The sequence below is a fragment of the Osmerus mordax genome, chromosome 4 (genome assembly GCF_038355195.1).
Source record: "Osmerus mordax isolate fOsmMor3 chromosome 4, fOsmMor3.pri, whole genome shotgun sequence".
Classification (NCBI taxonomy): domain Eukaryota; kingdom Metazoa; phylum Chordata; class Actinopteri; order Osmeriformes; family Osmeridae; genus Osmerus; species Osmerus mordax.
In genome coordinates this window covers 12,697,300-12,720,432 of record NC_090053.1, presented here as the reverse complement: position 1 = coordinate 12,720,432, position 23,133 = coordinate 12,697,300, and the positions used below count along the sequence as shown (strand labels likewise).

At 44.2% G+C, this 23,133-nt stretch overlaps 1 protein-coding gene across 1 annotated transcript in view; it reads left to right on the top strand.

Moving 5' to 3' along the window:
• tln2b (talin 2b) overlaps positions 1–23,133 on the top strand; it is an 82,795-nt gene that overhangs the window by 22,387 nt on the left and 37,275 nt on the right. Inside the window, exons 2-9 of the mRNA XM_067234240.1 lie at positions 14,550–14,723; positions 14,855–14,952; positions 15,170–15,299; positions 15,856–16,008; positions 16,465–16,607; positions 22,072–22,199; positions 22,506–22,569; positions 22,764–22,868. Of these exons, the coding sequence (XP_067090341.1) occupies positions 14,588–14,723; positions 14,855–14,952; positions 15,170–15,299; positions 15,856–16,008; positions 16,465–16,607; positions 22,072–22,199; positions 22,506–22,569; positions 22,764–22,868 (957 nt within the window). The 5' untranslated portion in view covers positions 14,550–14,587. The remainder of the gene's footprint in view (positions 1–14,549; positions 14,724–14,854; positions 14,953–15,169; positions 15,300–15,855; positions 16,009–16,464; positions 16,608–22,071; positions 22,200–22,505; positions 22,570–22,763; positions 22,869–23,133) is intronic.

The following is a 23,133-nucleotide window of genomic DNA, read 5'->3' as shown; positions in this document are numbered from 1 at the left end:
TGAATGCAGCAATGTACAGAGACATCCTTGGATTCTCTAGAGCACTCTGGACCTCAGACTGGGGCGAAGGTTCATCTTCCAACAGGACAACTACCCTTAGCACACAGCCAAGATAACAAAGGAATGGCTTCGGGAAAACTCTGTTCTTGAGTGGCCCAGCCAGAGCCCAGACTTGAACCCGATTGAAGAGATCTGAAAATGGCTGTGCACTGATGCTCCCCATCCAACCTAATAGAGCTAGAGAGGTCCTGCAAAGAAAAATGGGAGAAACTGCCCAAAAAGTAGGTGCGCCAAGCTTGTAGCATCATTTTCAAAAGGACTTGAGGCTGTAATTACTGCCAAAGGTGCTTCAACAAAGTATTGAGCAAAGGCTGTGAATACTTATGTACATGTTGTTATTTTCATCCTTAAAAAATACTTTTTCCTTTTGTCATTATGGGGTATTTTGTGTCGAATTTAGGAACATGGAATCCATTTTTGAATAAGGCTGTAACATAACAGTGAAGCGCTGTGAATACTTTCCGGATGCACTGTATCTGTGGAAATACTCACCTCTGTTAGCGTAATTTTCTCTCAACTGATATCTCGTCTTCGTGTCCTCTGAGTGTTGTTGACACAGAGTGTCAACACAAAGTGTTATTGTCTTTTTCTCTGTCTGGCAAAAGCACTGCATGTATTAGTTGAGACAGTTCTGGGGGTTGGGTTCAAAAGGAATATTGTATAGTCTACATGCAACATCTACTACTATTTATGCTGAGGACATTAAGTTAATTGTCCAACCATAAATACTTTTCCATACAAGCATTACAGTACAGGACTATTCAAAGGAACAGCTTGCATGTATTACTGCTAGTGGATTCTCATCCATGGACGTTGAGCCTTGCAGTTCTGGGGGAGTCTGATGAGGCGCTTTCATCTGCCGTCTAGAGTCACTGAGTGAGTAATGGAGTGAAGAGGGAGGCCTGTTTGTCTGTATCCTCCGTGTCTTTGGTGCTGTGCATTTAGAGGACTCTAAGCTCATTACTCTAATCAGGTTAAAGAGAGGGGTACTGGGGAGCACTTGGCCTCCAGCATGTTTCCTCCAGCACCTCCCACAACTACCACCCCCTCAGTGAAGAAAGGAGAGCACAAGGCAAACACAAGGCTTTACCCAAGCCACAGCGAGTCCATGCAGTCCCCGCGACGCCGCACTCCTAATGATGAGCTCCAACTGCCTCCGTTTGCATGGCACACACACTGGGCTATTGAGCTGCACCCATGCTTCCATAAAGACCGACTTGTAATTGTGCTGCCATCCCCCCCAACCCCCCCTGAGTCTGAGGGAGGGGTGTGTGTGGGGTGGGAATGCCCCCCACTCCCACCCCACACACACCCCTCCCTCAGACTCAGATACATTCTGCCGCAAGTATGTAATTGTTTTCTAACAGTTTCCACTTCCCCTGGCTGACTGACATGTTGGGTAAATACCAAACGCTGCTCGCTGTAATGATGTCCTTCTGCACAGATAGCATTGATGATTTCGAAAAATTGAAGTTATTATCCTAACGTTATTACTAAATGTCAAATGGGAGAATAGAGAAAGTCAAAAGTGCAGTCCATGCTGTTGGCTATGTTGTGTTCCATCCTAGTGTAATCTACAGAAATTATCCTTTAATATATTACTGAATTTGAGTGTTTATAGAGGGCTTCCATTTCAGTGTTTTATGGTTGTTTCAGCTGTAGGGGAAATCTGAATCTGCTGAGTCAGTGATCTCATAGTGTTAACTTGTCAATTGTGCATATTGCCTTCCTGTTGCTTACTGGTCCATTGTTTCTTTCCAGTTGTAAAATCTGCTGAATCCTTGGCCATTTTTTGCCTCAGCAGTAAAGTGGGGAGTCAGGTGGCTGAGCGGTGAGGGAATCGGGCTAGTAATCCGAAGGTTGCCAGTTCGATTACCGGTCATGCCAACTGATGTTGTGTCAAGGCACTTCACCCTACTTGCCTCGGGGAAATGTCCCTGTACTTACTGTAAGTCGCTCTGGATAAGAGTGTCTGCTAAATGTAAAGTGAGGCCTTTGATTTTTTCTCTTAACCCTTGTGCTGCCTTCGGGTCACATGACCCAAAGGTTCATAACGAACCATCGTTGTGTTTACCCAATTTTACCCAATACAAAAACAAATAAAAATATTTTTCTTTTAACCTTCGCAATGTGGGGGGTCTGAGACAGCCCAACGGTTAAAAGAAAATGCTTCACTTTGTTTTTGTATGCGTTAAAGTTGCCGCAATACGACGGTGGGTCACAATGACTGATGGGTCAGAATGACCCGAAGATAACACAAGGGTTAAGAAATCAATGCAGAAGAATCAAACACTTAAAAGGTTAAAGGGAACAGTGCATTCACTTGTTAAACAGCAGAAACAGTAGTTATCTGTGACGTTGGTGTTTAGCGATTAGCAGGTGAAATCAACTCTCTTTTCAAGAATCAGTCATGGAACTCAGAGCCCCTTGTCGGCCATAACAATGGCTGGGTGCTGTCAATAGCACGGAGCACCAAAAGGCCCCTCAGATCTTTCTATTTACTGGAGCTGACAGAAGCCACCTGACCAAGGAATTTGCCCTAAACTGGGGTTGCCATGGCAACCCCCAGATGTAAAGCATGAAATATTGTGCCTCTGAGTGTCTTCATCTAAGCATGGTGGCATTCTCTATGTACCATAGTAGTTCATCCTGAATAACTCATACACTGTAGCTCTGTTGGTCTGTCAGTCCAGCCATAAAGACTGCCCTGTAGGAACATCCTTTTCCCTGACTGTCCTCATCAGTCTTCCCAGAGAGCTTATTGGCCATTCAGTTAGAGAGGCATCTACTGTACAGTAATCACCAGCCACGGCTTTCCTCAGATCACCTTGAGTGGGTGTGTTGCTCAATGACTATGGGATGGGAACGATTGTGGGGAAGGGTGTGTTGACTTGATTAGAAGTTTAAGTGTTTGTTTTCGTTAATCAGAAACACTTGGTCAACCTAGCCTGTGTATGTTTGGTACTGCGGGAAGGGGAAAGCGCAGTCAAGTACTGTAGATTGAGACCTTTGCTATAAAGTAAGGTGGGTCTTCTGGTAGACATTTAAAAGGTCCTTCACATCTGTTCTTTCTGCAGATTGTAGATAAATGATGAGAGCTGGAGCAAGTGATGCTATTTTCAGCTGTCCAGATGTGATGTGGGGATTGGTACAGTGTATATCTGTGGTAGAACATTTCATCTGCCGATCAAGAGGTCACAAATTCAAATCCCACGATTACGTTGCTTTGGATAAAAGCATTCGATAAATTAATACATTGCGTTGCACCACTGCTGTAGATGCTCTTTGAGATTAATGAATGAAGGAAGTTGTACTATCCTCTTAGAGGCCAACATCCTTTCATTCAAGTGGTGGGCATAGATTAATTTTTTTAATCTAGATTAATCTCGAACGTCGAAGGCATTCAGAATATGTGTGCTACCCAAATAATGACTAAAAGTTGAGAACGGGTTTCTCAAGCCAGGTGGCGCATTAGACCAGGAGCTCATCTCCTGTTTCCAAAATGCATCACAAAGTGCTTGAGAAAGCTGTTCTACTATGATAATTGGAGATGAAAATAAATTATGTTCAATAAGATGTACTTGTGTTTATTAACTGTTTATTAGATTAGTTAGCTTGGCTGATAGAGCTGTGCTGACGGGCTTGTGTCGGTTGCACTCAACATCGTAGTTTGACGACGACTCTTCACCTGCGCTACATCAGTGCTTGGCCCGGCATCTTCCGCATTAGCTAAGGGATGCTTTGCGTTTAGGTGGTATTTGAGACTGGAAGAACTCGTACAGTAAACGAATTCCGCATAGCACAAGGTGCAAACAACCTTAGTCTTGTCGAGGTTTCCATTGGGAAACTTCTTAAATACATTTTCCCTGAAGCAAACCAGGCGGCTTCATAGCTGCATCCATGTTAGCACGTCACGTTTGATGTGATAATTTCATACACAAGGCATACACACAGGTTCGAAGACTCGTTCTCGCCCCCTACAGTGCAATTCGGCTAGGTATACATCCGCGCTAAAATAGCAAGGTCAAAGTCATCATAGCTTGCGTAGTACAGATCCAGCTCCCAACCCAACTTTGAGAATAAATTAATGGTGATATTTTTTTTAATCGACGATAAGAGTCGCAGCGCGTTAACGCGCGTCAACGCCGATAACGGCCCACCACTATTTCATTCCTTTGTCTTCTCTCATCTCTAACAGCCTTCTGGTGGTGTTGTGTTACACCAGTAACACACAGACACCATAAGACACAGACAATTCTTTATATTCCAACAGCTTTTAGCAAAGAACCAATCTTCTCAAATGTGTTTTCATTTCAAACAAGGCTTTAGTCGTGGCTGTGCTCAAAGGGTGGGACTGCAGATGCATGTCTGTTTATATTCTTCCATCTTCACGAGGGGATTGAAATATAGCAGGACACAATCCTGTCAACCAGAACAGTGTAAATCATCTGTGTCTTTTTGCAGCGAATGTTAAGAAAGATCTCTGAGTTTGTCTTTCAGGCATTCAACACATTGTATCGTTTAGGACAACTTTCTGAAGTGAGGCAAAAGCTGTTGTTTACACTTTTTTCCAGCAAATAATTCTCTACTGGCTAAGAGGAAAACGAGTTTCACAAAAACAGTGTTTGTTGGAATACTGAGTTTTCGTTTGACTTGGCCTACAGCGGTTTGCCTTTAAATTTTAGTGTTCACTGTCGATGTTGACCATTCATTAATCATTTGAAGAGGGAACATACAGTGTTGTGCTGCCTGCCTAATTGAGTGTGTGGAAAGGAGTCTTGCCCGAGTGCTTTATCTGCACGGCTGTCTCGTTCAGTTTGTTGTAGTTACATTGGCTTCACAGTGAACAATGGAAAGTTCTGCTTGGTTTTCAACCCAGTCAATTTTGTGAGATGGTAATTGGCCCACAGCAGTTATCACCTGTAGTAAGGTCTGAGCTCAATGAACAGTAATGCAGCTAGATACAAAGAAACTACCTGAATATCAGGATTTATCTTCATGAGTACAAAAATAACAGACAATCCTGGTTCTTGTAGTGAACATTTCTGTATAGTTACAACACTGTGCAGCTTCACTGAAGCAAAACAAATTCAGATAGCAGGTTTACACAAAGGTAGGTGTATTCATTTTTCAGACACAGTCTGTCTCTATCCTATTTTTCCTTCCCACCCTTCCTCCCCAATGCTTCCCCAGGAGACTGGCGGGTGAACCTATAATGTCTGAAGTCATCCACAGTAAAGTCCTCATCTGAAAAAGCTCTCATAGTTGAGAGAGCTCTGTGACCTTGTTCACCTGACATTTGGAGGCTGACTGTACAGTGGCTAAAACTGTAAAAGCACACTGGCGAGTATGTTTATGAACCTGGCCTTGTGGGCAGTGGTAGCCAAGAGGCAAGGCTAAATGGAGTGGACATGCCTGCTCCTGCTGTCCAGCCTTATATTTCCAAGGAAAGGTAACACAGCCGTCAAGGCAACTGTGGGCAGAATCAGTGACATGGAAACAATGGGCCAACAACATGCCCTCTCCCTGAACCGCTCTCATCTAACAATAACAAGGTTTCGGTCAGCTGGGATGGTTTTTTAACGGATCATACAACGTTTTACAATGCAGTGCCATCTGCACTGCATTCAAATGGACTCCTACAATCACATGCATGTGTAACAGGGAGAAGGGGGGTGAGCAGCAATGAATATCTGCAGCATTAGTGTGATTGATTTTTTTCTCCCCGTATGGCTGGGGATGGTACGGGCCTACTCTCCGAAAGCCTCCCGCTTTATCAGACTTTGGATCTCAGCCAGTGTGAATATGTTCTGTTCCACTGCTCTTGATATAGTCATCAGTATGCTAGTGGTAGTAGACAGCAGATACTCAGGGATCTCCCCTGCCTTGGCTGGCCTCTGAGGTTTTACTCTGAGTGGCTGTGAGCTGGAGAGGCAGGCTGGGCCTGAGATTGCAGCCACCTGATTTAGCAGACATGACACTCTTAGGGCAGGATTTATTTCTGGGAGGCAGAGATCTGAGCATGCTCTCTGCGTAAATAAAGATACTCCCCACACAGGCTCTTAGCCAGGACAAACCAGAAACTTCTCTTCCATAGCAATCTTACTATCTTGATCTTTATGTTAAGCCCACGTATCAAGACCACCTCAGGCTTATATAGTTTGACTCCATTGTTCACTTCTAAAATACCCTTTCTAGGTATATGAGTCATTGCGTGTTCCTGTGTCCAGTCAGATTGCTCCTGTTGTACAGTGTTTGTTTTGTTTAGACATTCCCCAAGGCCAGAGGGAGCCTTGTCCGCCCAACAATGTTTGCATGGTTTTCATACTGGTCCTACTTAGGTGTGTTACAGAGAGAAAATGAGAGGGAACTTCCCTACTCTCCCCTTTGGAAATCAGCATTACACTAATTTAATACGCCCACTTGAATCTGCTCAGAGGGAAGGCATATTTTCTCTGCAGCGTTTTCTTTGTTTTTTTATGTCAGTGAGTTCATTGACCCAGATGTTTGTTTCTGTAACCCCATCATAGCATGATCTCCCCTAATTACTTTTGCTTTGCATCTCTGAACTCATTACATGCCCCTTTTCCCTTTTTCTTCTATCTGATAATAGAAAAGTACTTCAAATACATCCTGTGTCAGCATAGAGCCACAATGGCACACACCAGGCAGACTGTGCTAGGATAGAGAGGAACAAGATCGCCTTAATTGAGTCTGCTTTTGTTTTTAAAAGAAATTGCCAAATCATGCCTGGAACAACAATGTCCTTGATTTGATTTCTCAGAAGGCTCTTGTTGTCTCCAATCTTATTTACATTTACATTTAGTCATTTAGCAGACGCTGTTATCCAGAGCGACTTAGAGTAAGTACAGGGACGTTCTCCCCAAGGCAAGTAGGGTGAAGTGCCTTGCTGGGAATCGAACCTGCAACCTTCAGATTACTGGTCCGATTCCCTAACCGCTAAGCCACCTGACTCCCTATTATTATTATTTGGCTAGAGTGGTGGAGATGTGGGCATCTTGTAGATTAATAACAAAGCCACACAGGGGCTACCATACAATAAAGTGTTTTTACAGAAAGTATAAAAATATATAGTTTTTTATCAAGAAACCGGCTCTCAAGATATCTAACTGGGTTCTGGGTGACAGGGCAGAGTCTCCAACAGACTCTTTTGCAGACAGTGACCCTGCGGAGCATGTGGAGATGGTCTGCTGCAGATATCTACTGGATTACTGCCCAACACACCTCTCAGAGTAACACCATCCAGATCAAATTTGCGGTCACCATGTCCAGAGGTTAAGAATTGTTAGATTTTATATAGTTGCCGTCTTTCAGCAAGTCGTTTTTGGCAATATTTGTGAGGAGCATGACCTCATCCTGCAGTGTGGGCTGAGCTGAAAGAGAACGCTGAACTCTTGACTCCAGCCATGTTCACGGAGCCCCAAACAGCTCCATATTTACTTAGCCACACACTCATCTGACAGCAACACCAGATGCCGGGGATCCCAGAAACACATTACAAGACAGTCATATTAATCCTTAATCCAGGATCATACGAACAACATGACTGGTGAAGCAGTGGCTCGGCCATTGTGTGGTTAGTCCAGCTAACAAATTGTGTTCAGGTAAGGTGTTTTTTGTCTTTGAGAACATATACATAGTCTTCTAGTGTGCCTGAGAGGCGGAGTCGGACAGGAATGGACTTCCAGTACAAGCCGTAGCGACCCTATCCTGCGTGGGTGGCCAGCCTCTGACTGGCTGCAGCTGCTGGGTGGAGCTGTGCTCTCATTCCCCCTCCTCTTGGAACTCCTCTGCCTCTCTGTGTTCCAATGATTCCTCATCTCTCCAATGAAGGTTGAGAGGATTTGTATAAGAGGCCTTCTGTACACAGCTGTACTCCCTCTAAACTGCATCTATCCCTTAAACACTTTATAATTAGTTGGACAAATATAATAATTAGCTCCAATGAATGTAATGTAAGTGAAGCGTGATGTTGTTTGAACCACTTTGCAGTACATAATAATGATAGAGGATTTACTGTGTTTTACAAATCCCTCAGCTATGTTAACGTCACAAGTGAGGAATAAACGTTAGGAGTAAATGCATGTACCAGTAGTAGAATCACAATTTTTCCACTACTCAATGGGTGAGTGAATTTGCCTTAAATGCTGTGTGAGATACTGGAGGAGTCTATTTATTCCAGGCATCTCTGTGGATCCTTGTAAAGCAGTGCTCGAGGACGCTCTACTTTACTGGATATTTTTAGATAAAGCGGAGCTTCTTTTTCTTCTTCCCTGTGACAAGGGCATGATGCATGATTTCTAAACCTTCAAATTACATTAAAGGAAAAAACCCAGTGAGGCATCCACCAGATACAAGTATGTAATCACACCTGCTCAAAGCAAAAAATATTCCCAACATATTGCCCGTTTCTTTTAAACCAACCTTCTTAACAAATGTTTTTAATCGACTGTAACCAGGCAGGTAATTCAAACAGATTGTTATTTATCTTAACCCAGGAAGGGGCAAAATTGGATTCCAACAACTCTTAAAAAAGGGTCCTTTAACCCAGTTTTGATGACAAGGGCTATGATGTTGATATTTTTGAACAGAGCCTTGTGAGACTCCCATGGTGATCTGTAATGAACATGCCAAACCCAGAACCTCCTCAAGGTTGGGTTTTAGGAGTGGGTCATTCAAACACAAAAGTAAGGAAATAAGAGTAAAGGGATCTGATTGATGGCAAATTATGAAGGTTGTGTTAATTTTAGTTCAAGGCTTGCTAACAGTGTTCTAAGAAAGAAAATCAGTTGATCAAGGAAATCTTGGATTGAAAAGAATAGGCGCTGCATAGCTTGGGTGTTGGTTAAAGCCTGTCTTGTGGAAAATAAAAAAGTAAAAGAAAATGTTAATGCTCCTACAGTACATGGTGACACTTGATTTATATACACGTTTCATAGATGTGTTTGTACAGTGTGAACAGTGCTGTATGTGTGATCACATGGGCAGCATGAACAGATAACATACCGTGCCAATTCTGCTCACTGGAAATTCATCTACTATTTTTTTTAATGGCAGTTCATAAACATTGCACATTTTGAAGTGCCTCCCCTGTGTTGTTATGGATGTATGATATGCGTAGTGAGGATGATCTGACAGGTGATGAATATCTTGCCACGTTTGCGAGTCAGAACCTTAGGTTGTTAAGTAGATAGGGTAATAATTTGTTACATGTTCTCAGAATAAATCAAGTCTGCCTCTTAACTAAAGATGTATTTACGAGGGCTGATTAAATCTCTCCTTCTAGCAAGCTGTTCTTAAAAGCTCTGATTTACTGAATTCCAATTAAGAAGAGATACACTCCAACTGATAACTTGAAGGTCATTAAATTCAGAAGCAGCACAGGGGCTGCCGGTCTTAAAAACGAGTGAAAATATCACACACAACCTTGACAAGTCTTCCTAGTTAAGTGTTTTTATATCCTATCTGCTGACTATTGGCATATCTGTTCAGTAGCTACAGCAACTGTGTGTACAGAGTAATGGACAGAGAATAAGCCTGCAAGTTTGAAGTCCCATGTGGTCCCATCACATGGTTGTTTTCACACTATGATCAACAACAGTGCCTTATTGTTTAATATTGCTTGGTATGTGCTGTAATGTTTTTGTGTAGCTTACCACATAGCAATCTATGTGTGTGTGTTCCAGGCATGTGGCTTCCCCCATTCTGTTAAGCAATTGGAAACCTCAAGATACATGGCTTTTGCCTGCAGCCTATTGACCCTCCTTTTAATCAAATGGGAATAAAAGTGTGATAGTGAATTATGTGTCAGTGCAGAATGAAGAGATGAGGTGAAAATGACACAAGGAAAGATGGAGATCAGCACGTCCTTAGCATACACAGTATTTCCAGTTCTCAACCTTGCAGATTATGGCTTAATATTCACCTCACTACTTTTTATATAACACTGTATACGCTACATACAATATAACTATTTGATTAGCATTATAACAACTAGTGCATAGTGATGCAGTCGGAGATTAAGATGTCAGTGAAAGTAAATAGTGCCCTTGACAGTAAAGATAGTAAATAGTGCCCGTGACAAAATTGGTGGCACACACAGATGTCTGGAATTATAGATAGATAGTGCCCGTGCCCGTGATGCAGATGGTGATGACAGTTCTTCTCAGTGGTTTTGGTACCTATATTTCTCAGATCACAACTGAAATTCTCTTGAAGTACTTGTTCAACCTCCACATCATCTATTGTAGTCAAATTGCCAATGCTGTGATAGCCTACATTCATGCAAATTATTATATAGCCTTCATTTCTATGCTGTTTCCTACATTATAAATTGCTTATGTTGTGTTGAGAAAAATTTACTATATTGGTTCTCAGTTAAATTGTTACCACCACAAACATCTAACATTTTAGTTCAGTCATTACATGCACAATGGTTGAGCCAGTTGTCATAATTGTAGGCCTAATTCACCATACAGCGCTTCTACATTTGCAATGTGCTGGCAGTGTTGACATCAGTTTACACATTAATTTATGTAACAATTCACTGATCTATACTGAAAGTATATCCACTTTATATTGTCTTTCTGTTCGCTAGCCAGGAAACCCCTTTGAAAGCAGCGGATTATCGGTTGTAAAAGCGAATTGGCTTCTAAATAACGAAACAGACTTTCCCTATTTTACTTACTTGACTTAGTTTCATTTCATTACGAATGCCTTTGTTAATTGCATTAATTAAATTGCGATAGCCTACTGCACTCCGTTGGATTATAAAAAGGACACATGCAAAAATATAAACTTTGCAGAGGGCCCGGTTCTCAAGATATTTTTAGGAAACTCGCTGCAGACCAGAGGACCATCAGAGTGAACTGGCTGCAATTTTTTTTATTTATTATTTGATATTGAAATGCGTATCCAAAAAACGTTAATCGCGGCACTGCATTCCGTTGAGTTACAAAGAGGACACATACAGAATATGAACTTTGCAGACTGCCCGGTTCTTGAGCTGATAGTGGGAAACTAAACCCATTCAAATTTGTATACCCACACACACACACAGATTCCTGGCATTAATAGACAGATGCTCAAACATCAGAATACAGAAAGTATACAGACTGTTATAGAACACTTTATTTTGAAATAGCAATTTGGTGAACGTGTGACAAGACAACTAGTTCTTTGTCTTGTAATAGCTTGATACAATCTCATTTTCCAGCTCGACATTGACTTCAGTGGACGTAGAGGTGCTATGCTAATACACCTCTGATCCTGGTGGAGCTCTCTGTGTCTATTTACAGATTCTGTTCCTGCACACAGGGCCCACTGTTTGAATTAGAGATATATGAATTTCATGCGCAGACCAGTGTTTTCCTTCCTCTGCTGGGGAGGATGGTTAGAGGATGTTTAAGAGGGGCTATTTGAGATGTCTCGGGTGGCTTAAGAGTGCTGGCTTCCTCTGCGCGTTTGATTTAAACCTTTCACCTTGAAATTCACTAGATGCTTTTGGGGGAGCGAGGGCGGCGAGCAGGAGGAGTTATTGGCATTGCAACTAGAATGAGTAACGGCAGGTTTGTCCTACTGTGGTGTATCACCGGCACATCTCAGATAAGTCACAGCTGATATTAAACAGTGTTTACTTATAGAGGTCAGCAGGCTTCTGTAAGTTCCTCATATGGTCACAGGGTGAATATTTACTGGACTTGTGATGAGACTAGGCTGTGTATTTTCACGTTTTTTCTTTTGTGTGTTTTTTCTTTTGAGCGATGTCTAAAATACAATATGTGAACTACATGTGATTTGTGCATGTAGTTGGATGTCAGTGGATAATGGATGCATTCAAATAAGGATTTGAGGACCCACAGTAGTCATCCTGACTGTGTTGTTGCACCACCAGTCCTTCAAGCAGCTGTAAGGTGTTGTTTATTTAGCCCAACTGGATGACGAGTCCACAGGTTCCCATTCAGATCAGGACCTCCTCCAGCAGCTATGTATTCTCGACCTGTTCTGCACATACTAGCTCATATCTGTTCTGCTCAACCTAGCTCTGCTCTGCTGTACTTTATTGTTCTCTGTTCAGCCTTGCCCTGCCTAGTTCTGCTCTGCTGTACTCTGCTATGCTCTCCTCAACTCAGCTCAGTTCAGCCTTGTTCTGCTCTGCTGTACTCTTCTCTGGTCAGCCTAGCTCTGCTCTGATCTGTCCTGTTCATCTCTTCACCGCCAGTATCTTCACATCGATCCAGCATGAGAAAATATTGCAGGCGGTGGGAAGTGGTTATACCGGTTTTGTTTGTATAAAAAGCCACAAGGCTAAAGAATCCCACATTTCCAGCAGTGGGATGAGGGTGGTGAGAGTAATTCATTCTCTCTGTAGCTTGACATAACTGTGTCTTGGGAACATGCTACGTAGTCTGATGCACACTCACCAGCAGAAGAAGTTCTTCCCCAAGACTCTGTTCCCAGAGTCACTGACAGGTCCAGTCTCCCCCCCAGGCTTACCAATAGTGCCCCCCCCCCCCCCCCCCCCACACACACACACACACACACACACACACACACACACACACACACACACACACACACACACACCCAGGGCTGTATGCTCTGCTTTTTCATTACAGACAATCATCAGAGATGAATCTGTATGGCTCCTGCCACTGCCTCAATTCAATTTGTTTGTGCTTAAACTGGTTGCTCATAGACGTCCTCTGCCCAATTTTCAGATCTACAATGTTTAGAGTAGTGCACAATATATAATCCAATGCCGTTAGCGCTGCTTTTGCATCTGGATGGATGGAACACAGGCCTGGTAATGGTGTAGTTAGGCAGGGATGCAGGGAATACATTATTAAGGGGTTTGCAATCAGGTACAGCTTCAGATACAGGTAAATAAACCCTGCTCATGTCACTAAATGGCCTTGGTGTGTCAATGTGTTTCCTGCGACATGCCTAGCTCCTTTCAGCCCACAGATAGATCCTTTTCTACTTGAAAACAGAGTTAATGTGGAACAAGTTGTATTTGAGAATATGCCAGAGGAGCCCAGTGATAAATGGGTTGTTCTCACGCTGCTGCAAGCTGGAAAGTTATGATTATCCTTCTGGGTTTCATCTTGCGGATCCTCCACTGTGTGCTCTTTGAAGAGTCGGTGGCGATTCTCTTGTGACACTCAAGCGATTTGCTGAATTGCTCAGAGGTAGAAGGCAGCAAACAGAGGCTATGGTTATCCACACTCTTGGGCCCAACTTTACTCAGAAAGCTCCTAGACACAGCTCATCCTTCACACTCAGTCCTTGTCTGTGTGATTTTGCCCACAGACAAACAGTTGGGTGGGTGTATGTGTTTGTTTGTGTACTTTTGCGTGGACGCATGTGTGCGGCCAGTCAGCTGGACCTCGTGTGGCCTGTCTTGCTGATAGTAGCCAATGAGCATGTTATACATCTGGTGCACAATGGCACGATAGGAGCCCTGTGCCGTGGTTGTGGAGGAGGGCCCCCACAGGGCCATTACATCGGCCTCTTTGTTCTGGGGCTGTGTCAGGGGAGGCGAGGCTCCTAGGGGGCTGCAAGAGAAGGGGAGCAGCACAGCTCTGATATACTGCTTTCAAAGGGAAGCTCGTTCACAACGACATGATTAGAGAACATTTTCCCCTTCTCTGTGTTTGAGAGGGCTCACAAGGGGACTGGATAGATGGGGTGATCTCCAGGTTGCGAGAAAACACTCATAGACCCCCAAAATAGTGTTGGATTTGGTGGTGTGAGACACGTTGAGCAATAAATTACCTTTACAGGGAAGGGGGTGTCTTTATAATGGCCCTGGAAACGTATGTTTACCCCATTCATTGTTGTGCCCACAGTTCTAAGGTTGAAAGAGTTTTTGTACGTTCTTTTTCTGACCAGAGGTGCACTGAAACAGCTGCCTGATGGGAATAGCTGAAAGGGTCGCTGAAGGGGGTCTGAAGGGTCCTTAGCGATGGATCCTTCCATTTTACTGCGTGACTGTAAAGCTCTGAGAGTTGGGCTTGAGTGTTGCAAGTGATTCAGGTTGTATGCTTGATAATTCTTCCCAAGTTTCTTGCTTTTGTCTATGAACAACTTCAGGGGTCAGATGGCTGAGCGGTTAGGGAATCAGGTTATTAATCAGAATGTTGCCAGTTCGGTTCCCAGCTGTGCAAAATGACGTTGTGTCTTTTGGGCAAGGCACTTCACCCTGCCTCGGGGGAATGTCCCCTGTACTTACTGTAAGTCGCTCTGGATAAGAGTGTCTGCTAAATGACAAAAAAAAGAACTTGCACCAGGATGGAATGTTGAATGTGAGGACTGATTCAATGAGTGATCATTATGTCCTGACTATCCTAGCAAATGCACATGCATTGCTCTCAACACCAATTGAAATTAATGTGTATGTGTTCAACCTCAAAGCATTGTTGGCACAGTTTAGTTCATAATGTATATGGTTGTGTTGTGTTGTGTAGGTGTGAAGGTTGGTGACACCAATTTACCACCAATCAAGATGGTTGCACTGTCACTGAAGATCTGTGTGCGCCAGTGTAATGTGGTGAAGACCATGCAGTTTGAGCCCTCCACGCCCGTTTACGACGCCTGCAGAATCATTCGAGAGAGGGTCCCTGAGGCGCAAACTGGACAAGGTAAGAAGAGACTCAGAGCTGGGAGAGCTTGCTCAGATGAGAGGTGAGCTACATCAGCAGTCACCAATCCTTTCACTCTCTCTTCACTCTCTCAACCTCTCTCTCTCTCTTTTCTCTTGTCTGTATTTCAGCCTCCGACTATGGCCTGTTCCTGTCTGATGATGATCCCAGGAAGGGGATCTGGCTAGAATCTGGGAGGACACTGGATTATTACATGCTGCGGAATGGGGTAAGGACCAATCGGACTCCAGGCTGGAGCCCAGTCAGACCTGTGACCTCTACAGACCTCTCTATCCTCTCAACACCACTGAACGGTTCAAAAGTGGGATATCTACAGTCCTAGCATTGTCCTACAATAATATATTTGTGCCATATTCCTCTCCAAGTCTCCATATCCATGTCAAATTCAAGGTGTCACCTCTCATCTCTCTTCTTCTTCATGATAGGATGTTTTGGAGTACAAGAAGAAGCAGAGGCCCCAGAAGATCAAGATGCTCGATGGGGCCATCAAAACCATTATGGTGGACGACTCGAAAACAGTGGGGGAGCTATTGGTCACCATATGCAGTAGAATAGGTGAGGGACTGAGAAAACTGGAACTAATCCACCCATCCACTCTCCTTGAATTATTCATACACAATGCTATTTTTAGCCACCGTTACAGGACCAGGCATGTGTACTTCACTTCATATAGCGACAGACTGTGAGGCCCTGTTATGCAATCGCTTATTGTGTACTCAGAGCATATAATTTGCTTGAGCAGGATATTTAATTTTATGTATAGAGCGGGTAAAGCAGGGCTAGTCTTCTCCTGTCCTAGACCTGTTACCGACATTTCAATCACGCTCAGCACTGCACCAAAGCTCCATTGGGGAAGGAGAAGAGGGATGTGTGTGGGGCGGATCTCTTCATTTGGCATTGATTTGTTAAGGCCCTTTCTGCTTGACCTCTCCTCTCCTCCTCACTTCAGCTTTCGCTGTAGTTTCCTGGCAGCCTGCCAGCTAGGCTGTGCTGGTGTATCTGGGCAGAGAAAGTATAGAAAAACACAGAGAGGGATAGAAAAAGAGTGCTCAACCTTCCTTTTGATGTCCTCCACCCATCCGAGTGTTCCCTGCTCGCTTCTCCTTCCTAGGGATCACCAACTATGAGGAGTACTCGCTGATCCAGGAGCAGGTGGAGGAGAGGAAGGAGGACGGGATGGGCACCCTGAAGAAGGACAGGACCCTGCTGAGAGACGAAAGGAAGATGGAGAAGCTCAAAGCCAAGCTCCACACAGACGACGACTGTAAGTCCACGGAGGAGGACAGGAACATATGAGGACACCTACTGTGACAAACACACACACACCACTCACACAGACACACCCACATGGACACACACATACTTTCCGTAATGCACTGTCATGCCATTAGAACCCGTGCTTCAGAGCTTATGTCCGATTTGTGGTTCTTCATCGAAGTTGTACTAAACAAATATTCTTATCTTACCCTTAGAGCATGAATTTAAAGAAGAAACACCTTATAGCTGTTCAGCACTTAAATACATACAGTACCTCATAGCTCAATTATTCCCATGGCTCCCTTCATATTCTATCTGCCACTCAAACAATCATCGGTCATACAGTTGCAACGTCTGTCTTCAGTTTTATCATCAGCACCGCCACCCCAGCTGTAAAAGTGTGTATTGTGCTGTGTTTAATTGTATATGTAGAAACGTGTGTGTATGTGTTTTACTGTGACAGTGAACTGGCTGGATCACAGCAGGACTTTTCGGGAGCAGGGCGTGGAGGAGAGTGAGACACTGCTCCTCAGACGAAAGTTCTTCTACTCCGACCAGAACGTGGATTCACGTGACCCTGTCCAGCTCAACCTGCTCTATGTTCAGGTCAGCCAGAAACACACACACACATGCAAAGTATAGAGATTTGTTTTGTACATTTTGTGTTACTGTAGGTCTCAGAAAGCTGTAAATTACAGCTGTGATGATTACAGTGTTTCAGTGCTTGTACCTGTCTCTCTTCTGAAGAGTATGTCCTTTAGAACGACTGTACCTTGTATCACATTTAATGGTGTATTTGGTCTGTGAGAGTCCTTTCTTTTGTATTAGTCAAGTGTGTTGAATGTTTAGTAGTTCCTGGTGGGGTCTAATACCTATTGTGCTAAAATTGGAAGTGCCATTACTCACAGTATAGGGTTGATTTTTAGCCAGTCACTGAATGCCAAAACTGGCTGGCAGATGGACGGACAGACAGAGAGACAGACAAACAGAAAGACAGATAGACAAGTAGGGAGACAATCTGTCTGACTGTGCGGGTGCCCTGTGCTATTTCATTGTTTTCGCTTGGTATGTGTGTCTGTGGCCATGCTGGTTGTGCCTGGTTTGTGTGTTTTGTACAGCGTGTGTGTGTGCGTGCCTGAGTGTGTGTGTGTGTGGAGGGCTGCTGACACGGGGTCTCCCTGGGGGGGTCAGCTGAGCCTGCTATACACCAGGCAGGCTTTGCTCACTGCATGCCCCAGTGCATCCACATTAGCTTCTCCAGGCTGGAGGTGGGGGCAAGCTCCCTACTGACACCTAGGCTCACAGGAGCAAGCAAACACTTCACACATACTGTACTCCCATACACACACAGAGACACACAAACACAAAGGCACAGACACACACATATTCATACATACACAGGTCACAAACTCAAAGAGAGAGAGAAACACCTTCACAGAAAGAGAGTGAGACATTCTCACATACTTACACACTCACAAAAACACTGCGAGAGAACGTGCACGCTCACAATGAAACATATACTTAATACTAGCATAAATGCATCTTCAGTTAACACTCTTTCTACTGGAGCTGTTTATGCACCCATAGATACACCCTAGGTTAACTCTCTTCCCTCCCTCCGCTGCCTGCTCTTCCTTGTCTGTCCTACACTTCCATATCCTTCTCATGCCCTGGCACACAACGCACACACTGCATGCCTCTACCATGTGTAGAGGCATGCGGTTCCGTCCTCTAACCCATATCTCCTCTTGCAAAAAACGTGTGCTCCCTCCTCCTGTTCGCTCTCCTCCTTCCCTTCCAGCCCTCCATCTGCCCATCCCCCTCTATTGCTCCCTGTCCTCCTCTCTCACGCTCGCACGGACATGAATGTCACACAAGCAAATCACAGACACAGTGTCCCCTCATGACGGTCGCTCGGATTCCAGTGACTCACATTCGTGAGGGGCTCAGAGCTGCCAGAGCTAAAGAGAGGGGGCTTTCTGTGGCCGGAACATACCCCAGGCCCCACTCTCACCCCCTGACATCCATGTAGTGCTGCCCTCAAGTGCGTCACCAGATGCACATATACACACACACATTAATGTGTCCCTTTCTTTGAGGACACACTCTACTAAGCAGTTCCCTTTGATCACTAGTTGTGTGTCCCCCCCCGGAAAATGAGTTAGTAAGTTAAAACTGTGAGTGTGAAATATGATATCATCTCTGGCATTCTGTAGCGACTGCACCCCAGTGATTGGCTCCAATGTTTATTAATGATGTGCAGCTTGCATGAGCTCATCCCCCACTCTTAACGCACACACATACACACACACACTAAGGGGGGTATTCTGGATAAGAGCGTCTGCTAAATGCGTCTGCTAAATGACTAAATGTATTCCGTGCCTTGGTTTATATGCAAAAGGACTCCCTAGCCCCTGCATATGCCTGCGCAATGACATCAAACCTCTGAACGCACGCGCGCAATTTACATACACTTACAACGGACACACAGGTGTTACACATGTCACGTAGTTGTCGCGATGGCGATGTGCAAACATATTTAGAAGACGCGTGCACAGCGCATGCATGTAGTGTACACTACACGTGACACCTACACCACATGAGCCCTACGTGTAACTGTTTGATAGATATCTAGGCGTGCATACAACCAGGTGTTATTTGTGCTATGCATACTATGTTTCCGCCCAGCGCAGTAACACCTGGGCACACCTTCCCGCTTAGATGGGTGAGCTCTTTTGGCTACATCAAGGGATTGTTGTATCGAAATGTGTTTTGTGCCAGTAGTTTCCAGTCGCTAACAGGCTTAAACAAACAATAAATGGCCGGACTCGCATCCACCATGTCATTATTGTCTTGCAGTTTTTTAGTTGTGGCCAACTGCAGGTAACCTAGCCTAAATAGGTTATATGTTATTATTACAATATAAGATATGGCCTATTGTGCTCTTTAGTTGGCTGTAGCCCAACACCAGACAAGGAAACCGACTGAGGATCATCCAACTCACTATATTTTCATTTATCCTTTCAACTGGATGAAACTGAAAGCATTTGTAAGATTGAAATGTATGTAATAACAACTTCGGACATTAACATGTATATCATAACAGAGGTACAGTCCCAGGCGTGTTAAATGACTGTAGTCTCAGATTCAAGACTCTGGTACTGACCTTCCGAGCGATGAACGGGACTGCACCCGACTACATCAAGTCTCTCCTCCAGCCTTACACCCCCACCCGCCACCTACGGTCTTCTTCTGACAACCGTCTGGTGGTCCCACCGCTCAAGAGCGCCCGGTCCCAACACAGGCTCTTCTCCTGTCTGGCCCCCCAATGGTGGAATCAACTCCCCACAGTCAGTGTCCATCAGGGACACTGACTGTCTCCCCACCTTCAAGAAAAGGCTCAAGACGCACTTGTTCCGGGAGTACAACGGCACTTAGGAATGCTTGGCTGGACCTGGTGTTAGTTTCCTCCAGGATCACAATGACTCGTATTGAGAGACCTGTTGCTCTTGTTGGTTAGTTGTAACGGTTTCAAATTCTTGTACTCGCTGTGAAATATTTTACTGTTGATTGTTTTTCTACAGGTACACTCTTGCACTCTTGTGGGGAGTTTCATGTTGTTCAATTGTAACTTGTTTAACTGCATGCTCTCATGGTTCTTCCCTTTGGCACTTATTTGGTTTTCCACCATGTATGTTTCATGTTTTGGCTGCTCGCAATGTTTGGGGCTATCTCGTTGTTATGATCAGTGACCTATGCTCTTTTGTAAAGCTCTCTCTTGGAAGTCGCTTTGGATAAAAGCGTCTGCTAAATGCATAAATGTAAATGTAATGTAGTCACTGTCAGTTTGGGTTTGAGTCCCGGCTATAGATCTGCATTTTGTGGTCTCAGAACTTGTATGACAATAACATATATTTATTTATATTTTACAACATTACATCCGGTTATATTTTATGAAAATAAAGTTGGGTAGTTCTCAGTCGCTTTCGTTGTCTGGTTTTAGGCCACTGCCAACTAAAGAACACAGCACAGGCCCTCTTACAACATAATAACATAATTGAAATAGGCTAGGTTACCCGCAGTTGGCCCCAACTAAAAGATGCAAGACAACAATAACATGGTGGAAGAGAGTCCAGCCATAGCTTGCTTGTTTAAGTCTGTTCATCGTAGCAATTGGAAACATGTAATAGCACAAAATAAATTTCGAACCAGCGATCCCCCCATAACACAGGAGGAGTCAGGTGGCTGAGCGGTGAGGGAATCGGGCTAGTAATCCAAAGGTTGCCAGTTCGATTCCCGGCCGTGCCAACTGACGTTGTGTCCTTGGGCAAGGCACTTCATCCTACTTGCCTCGGGGAGAATGTCCCTGTACTTACTGTAAGTCGCTCTGGATAAGAGCGTCTGCTAAATGACTAAATGACTAAATAACACACACACACACATAAAGACTCCCTGACTTCTATGTGTCACATCTCACACAGCTAGTTGCCTGTACAATACATATCTCTGTTCACAGACTGTGTTCTGCACTATAAACAGGGGTCTTAATTATTGATTTGCCTGTCAATTGATTGATGAGTCGACTGATCGATCGTTGTATGCATTGGATGAAGGGGCCACTGTCAGCGTTTATTGTGTGACTTCTTGGCTATAGTGTACTCTGGTTCGTGGGTCTTGTCAGACAACACTGGATTGACTGACAGGGCTGGTGGACTGTAGCCCCTGGCTGTGTCAGGCCCTGTGAACTGTCCTGGCCTCTGAAGTGGCCAGGCCCTCCTCTGAAGTCCTGCTGCTGGTGTTGACAGACTTTCATTAGGCATCCTGACAAAACAACCCTGTTTCACGGGGGGGAAGGGATCTTTGGGGATATAAGTAAACATGAGTTATCCAACCAACTAGGCAGTGCAGCACACTGAAAGCGTGTGGTTCTGAGAGGAGGAGAGGGTTGCAGAAGTTTCAGTCGAAAGTCCTGTTTGGCCGGCTGATGATGTAATGGGGCATATTAAACGAGGTAAGCTGAGTCTGTGTTGAAAAAGAGGAAATGCTCTGATGGAGGCTTTCTCACTGTCAGGCCTCTCTGTACTGGGAGCCATTAATCTCGCAGCGAGAGAGCGAGAGCGAGAGAGAGCGCGAGAGAGCGCGAGAGAGAGAGAGACACACACACACAGAGACACACACACACAGAGAGAGACACACACACACACACACAGAGAAACACACACAGAAAGACACACAGAGAGAGAGAGAGACACACACACAGAGAGAGACACACACACACACAGAGAGAGACACACACACACACACAGAGACACACACACAGAGAGAGACACACACACAGAAAGACACACACACAGAGAGAGAGAGACACACACACACACACACACAGAGAGACACACACACACACAAAGAGACACACACACACACACACACAGAGAGACACACACAGAGACACACAGAGCAAAAACTGATCCCTGGAGAAAACAACAGACGTAGACAGCCACAGCTTTTTCCACTCAGAGCTACTGTACCTAAACGTTTGTGGAACCTATAGGCAGGACTTTGATTGAATAGATGCTGAAATACAACAGATGTCTAGCTGTGGTCTGAGAAGCATCACCGATGAGTGACGCCTCATAAAGACTCATTCAAACGAATCTGTTCTAATTAGCTCATTAATGACACATTGTGGATCAGCTTAAACTGGTTATGCTCTGTTCTGAGAGCTTGGCTCACTGTCTTCCATCCTTTTATGCGATGGATTGCTAGTAAATTATACCGACAGTTCAATTGAAATGGTAGAGATACTCTTTAAATGACATGAACAAGTCTTTTGGCTAATTCTTGTTTAAAAATCGTAAAAGTATGTTAGATATTTCTGTGCATCGATTACACTTATTCTCTTGGCAAGCACTGGTCTCTAGAGCAACCTTCAAAACACTGAATGTAGCGGTGGGTTGTCTCAATATGATTCTCACACATAATTCTCTCTCTCCTCTTTCTCTTTCTTTCTCTCTCTCTTTCTCTCTGTTCCTCTCTCTCTCTCCCCTCCCTATGTTTCTCTCTCCCGTAGGCCAGAGATGACATACTGAATGGCTCCCATCCTGTCTCTTTTGATAAAGCCTGTGAGTTTGCAGGAATCCAGGCACAGATCCAGTTTGGACCCCACGTGGAACATAAACACAAGCCTGGATTCCTGGAGTAAGCTGCTTTGTCGAATAGCTGCAGCAATTCTTTGTCAGATAGCTGCAGGATAAAGTAATGCTATCCACTTCCATCTGTACATTACAATCCCAGTGTTCATCCACCCATCTTGTGTTTATCTATTTGGGGATGATCTTTTGCAATGTTTCTAAGAGTGGGATACTTAAAAAGTGATGTAAGATCTCAACACCCCTGTCAACTGTGTTGGTGGTGGGTCAAAAATTACCTTTTGTTCCTAAGTATATGCTAATGGCAGGAGTGCATCATTATTGTAAAGCTGTTGAATGTGTTTCATGTCCACAGCCTGAAAGAGTTTCTACCCAAAGAGTATATCAAGCAGAGAGGGTCAGAGAAGAAAATATTCCAGGTACGTCCAGTTCATTCCAGTTCTGCCCAGTATGTTGTAATTAAAAAGATAATTTTCACTACAGTAGGCCTGAACAATACATTAGCCTACATTTCCTGTTGCACAGAAATCAGCAAGTCCCTAAAAACAGCCTTTGAAAACCCCCAAAATATAGTGATAGAACAGCACTGATCCTTTCATGTTTTTGTTTTTAGGATCACAAGAGCTGTGGTGAAATGGCAGAGATTGAGGCTAAAGTGAAGTATGTGAAGCTTGCAAGGTCCCTGCAAACATATGGGGTGTCCTTCTTCCTTGTGAAGGTAAGCTGTGATAGTGGAAAGGTGTTATTCCATCACAGAGTTATGTACTATGCCCTTAAGAAACCGTAAATGGAACGTTAACCCCAATAAAAGAAAGCTGACTGGGGGAACACCGAGACAGAAATGACGAGAGAGAGGAAAGAGCGAGAGAAAAGCGAGAGACAGAGAGCGACGAAAAACAGAGCAAAAGATTTTAGGATTTTGAAAATACTGCTGAATAATTGACCACCTAGCACTCTCACACAGCGATTTCATCCCAAAACAC